The sequence below is a fragment of the Coregonus lavaretus genome, assembly GCF_964263955.1.
Source record: "Coregonus lavaretus genome assembly, chromosome: 23".
Taxonomy (NCBI): Eukaryota; Metazoa; Chordata; class Actinopteri; order Salmoniformes; family Salmonidae; genus Coregonus; species Coregonus lavaretus.
Window position 1 is genome coordinate 20,889,074 of NC_140010.1, and position 2,964 is coordinate 20,892,037.

The 2,964-nt window shown below is 41.4% G+C and overlaps 1 protein-coding gene across 1 annotated transcript; it reads right to left on the minus strand.

Annotated features, from left to right (window-relative positions):
• Positions 1-208: 208 nt before the first annotated feature.
• Positions 209-1,882, minus strand: LOC311099197 (transmembrane protein 70, mitochondrial-like). Its single transcript, XM_084139877.1, has 3 exons — positions 1,579-1,882; positions 1,002-1,110; positions 209-859 (listed from the first exon to the last, which is right to left on the minus strand). Exons 1-3 carry the CDS (start codon positions 1,759-1,761, stop codon positions 411-413), a joined length of 741 nt encoding a protein of 246 aa, XP_083996003.1. The 5' UTR covers positions 1,762-1,882; the 3' UTR covers positions 209-410.
• Between the last annotated feature and the right edge of the window lie 1,082 nt (positions 1,883-2,964).

The window sequence follows — 2,964 nt, forward strand, 5'->3', positions numbered from 1 at the left end:
CCAGTCTCCTGTTTTCATGCAATTAACACTGTTTGACAGTGGCCAAACTTTCTCAAACTTCGAAGTAGCAACTCCTCATTTTGCCCACAGAATACTGGTAGTGTTTTTCTGAAGAGAGGCATTGTTTGAAGCAGAAGGAAGGGACGTTACAATTGAAACCAGTCATGGTGAATTTAGTTTATACTTAGTGATGAAATTAATCCATAAACTTTGTTCAACATTTTTTAATTAATATACTCTATGTCTGTACATTACCTCTTAATAGTCAAAGGAAGAAACCAACATCTCTCAAAGGTTCCCTTTGATATGCTACTGAGACCCTACATTAACAACTAAGCCGTACATACACACACAAACAACCGTTCCATTCAACAGTTCAGACTGCCATTGGCATTATCTGTAGAAATCTGTTAACTTTTATTAGGTTTACCATCCAAGTCTTCCGTATCAAATGAAAAGGGCTGGTCGTAACCCATGAGGTGGTTATAGTCATGAGGAAGTGGGAACAGCATCGGATTCACAAGCATTGACTTCTTGTCGGCATAGAACGTGGTGAACATTTTGCTGACACCCGGTATCTTGACCTCACTCTGACAGAACACAGTCTTTTTCTCCATCAGAAGGATGTTGTAGGTGACAGCTGTGTACGTGTCAGTGTCCTGGTTGTGGTACAGGCGAACCACATAGCCTTTGGTGATGATGTGGAGGAGGATGGGAGTCAGGAATGTGAAGAACCCAATGACACCACAGAAGGCCCCCTTCAGGACAAGACTCTGAACACTGATGCCAGTCTTCAGAAGAATGTAGGGCATCATACACAGGCTGGCCCCGCTACTGGTGTAGGAGAACATCTTCACACCTGCAACAAACAGACAAAAAAATACAATTCATGTTTAGGCCTAGTTATTCAATGATGATGATAATAATGTTGATGATCTGGAGTTGATGATAATGAGAAGATGATGATTGTGAGAGATTGTTGATAATGATTAAAGTAATACCTCGGACAACATTGCCGAGGTTCCCTGAATAGATGAGCTTCCCCTCAGAGTGGTTTGTGGAGGACGTAGAGAAGCAGCGGACCATCTGCTGTACAGAGGCTGGCTGTACCTGGGCAGAGAGAGACACAAATGAGAAACTAGGCTATTTCTTTCCATGCAATGCCTGAAACTGCTACAATTAGACTAGAACAAATAATTAATCAGTTTAAAATAACTTGGTCCACTGCTTAATTATCTTTCAGATGAGATCTTATAGTCTGATCAAATATGTCATAACGCAATTTGCATAGGGGTTGTAGAGATTAATTGAATCGCTAACGCACTTTCAAAAGTTAATGCACTTGCACAACCAAGCCAGTGCAGATCATGCCTAAATCAGGCATAGCTAATGTATCGAGTGCAGAACTATCGAACGTAGAGCCACTACTAGACTAGGACTAGGCTAGCTAGTTAGCTAACATAGCTTCATTCAACAACAACAAAAAACATACGTAGTTAGCCTAATAGGGCATTATTCCCTTGAATGGAAGTAGAGATATCTACCTGACAAGTGAGAAGACAAAATAAAGCCAAATACCTTTTTAGCCGTATCATTGAGAAACGACCTTTTGGCAGCGTGATACAAATACTCTTCGGTCTTCAATGGCAGCCTTCTACACGCGTGAGTAGCAGGCCTCCCATTTCGAAGGGCAGCAAGTTGTATACTAAACTTTAGCGAAATAGCAGTACGTAATCTACGTGCAATGTGATGCTGAAACATTATACAACCATAAAGTTAAGCCACCTTACTAGCTTCTTTGCTAGCTGCATGCACAACAGCACTGTTATTAACCCCCGTCCCTTTCTTCCTCTGTGGCAGTGGTACACACAGGTTCTTCTTCTTTGAGGTTTATTGGCAGACTACACTCATAAGGTGTATTGCCGCCACCTACTGTACGGGGTAGTACAAAATACCCCAAAAACAAAATGTGTTTTGGTTGAACAAATTCATACTAATGACCAAAAACAAAAAACACTGACCAAATGCACGCTACTACCCTGAATTTCAAGCAAAAAAAAAAAAAAACATTTTTTAAAAACCCTGTACTATTCAGATACCTACACAGGCTCAGGAATAGATCCAGAACTATATTTGCCGCCTTCACAAAGATTATTTGATGTTTTATTAGTTTGACTAGTGCAATTTATCATTTGCGCTATAAACGCAACAAAGTCCACCTTCTTCACTATTAGTGTGTCGGGATCCTTCTCCTGCATGGCATTCACTGCAGACTGTGGAACATCCACTACCATCTCTCTACTCACTCCTTCAGCTATTTTCACTGCCTCCACATAGGAGACTTGCTGGATGGCCCTGATCCTAGCTACTGCGACCTCCTTCATCCATACAAGGCACTCCGGGAACGTGATTCCCATCACAATTACAACAACATGCTTAATCTGACTCTTCAACTACTACATATTTATTCCTTCTACAAACACTTGCCACGTGTCCAAACTTTTTACAATTGTAACACTGCAGTGGCTTCTGTACATATGGTCTCACCGCATATCTCATATTCCTAAATTTTACATAAATTGGGAGAACCACTTCATCAAACGACAGTAAAACCGATAGGCTTTGCTCCTTCTTTCCGTCCGTCTATCATTCGATTCAAGCGACGTGCCTCTACCACACCTGGAATGTTCTCCCCAGTGGCGTGTGTTGGTGAACACATAATACGGAGAGGGAGTACAAACCAACGACGCTAGACAGAGAGGAATTTGCTTAAGCAAAAGGCAGTTTATTAAACACAGAGATATCTTGTACTGTTAGTTAGTTAACATGCATGGACCTAATCGTATGGCACTCTATTAGTGTCAGCCGAGAAGGATGCTTAAACAGAGTTTATAGCATTACTTATACAGTGTAACACAAAAGGAGGGGTCCTTCTTCTAGTCCCTTGATTGGTTCCCGAGGCGT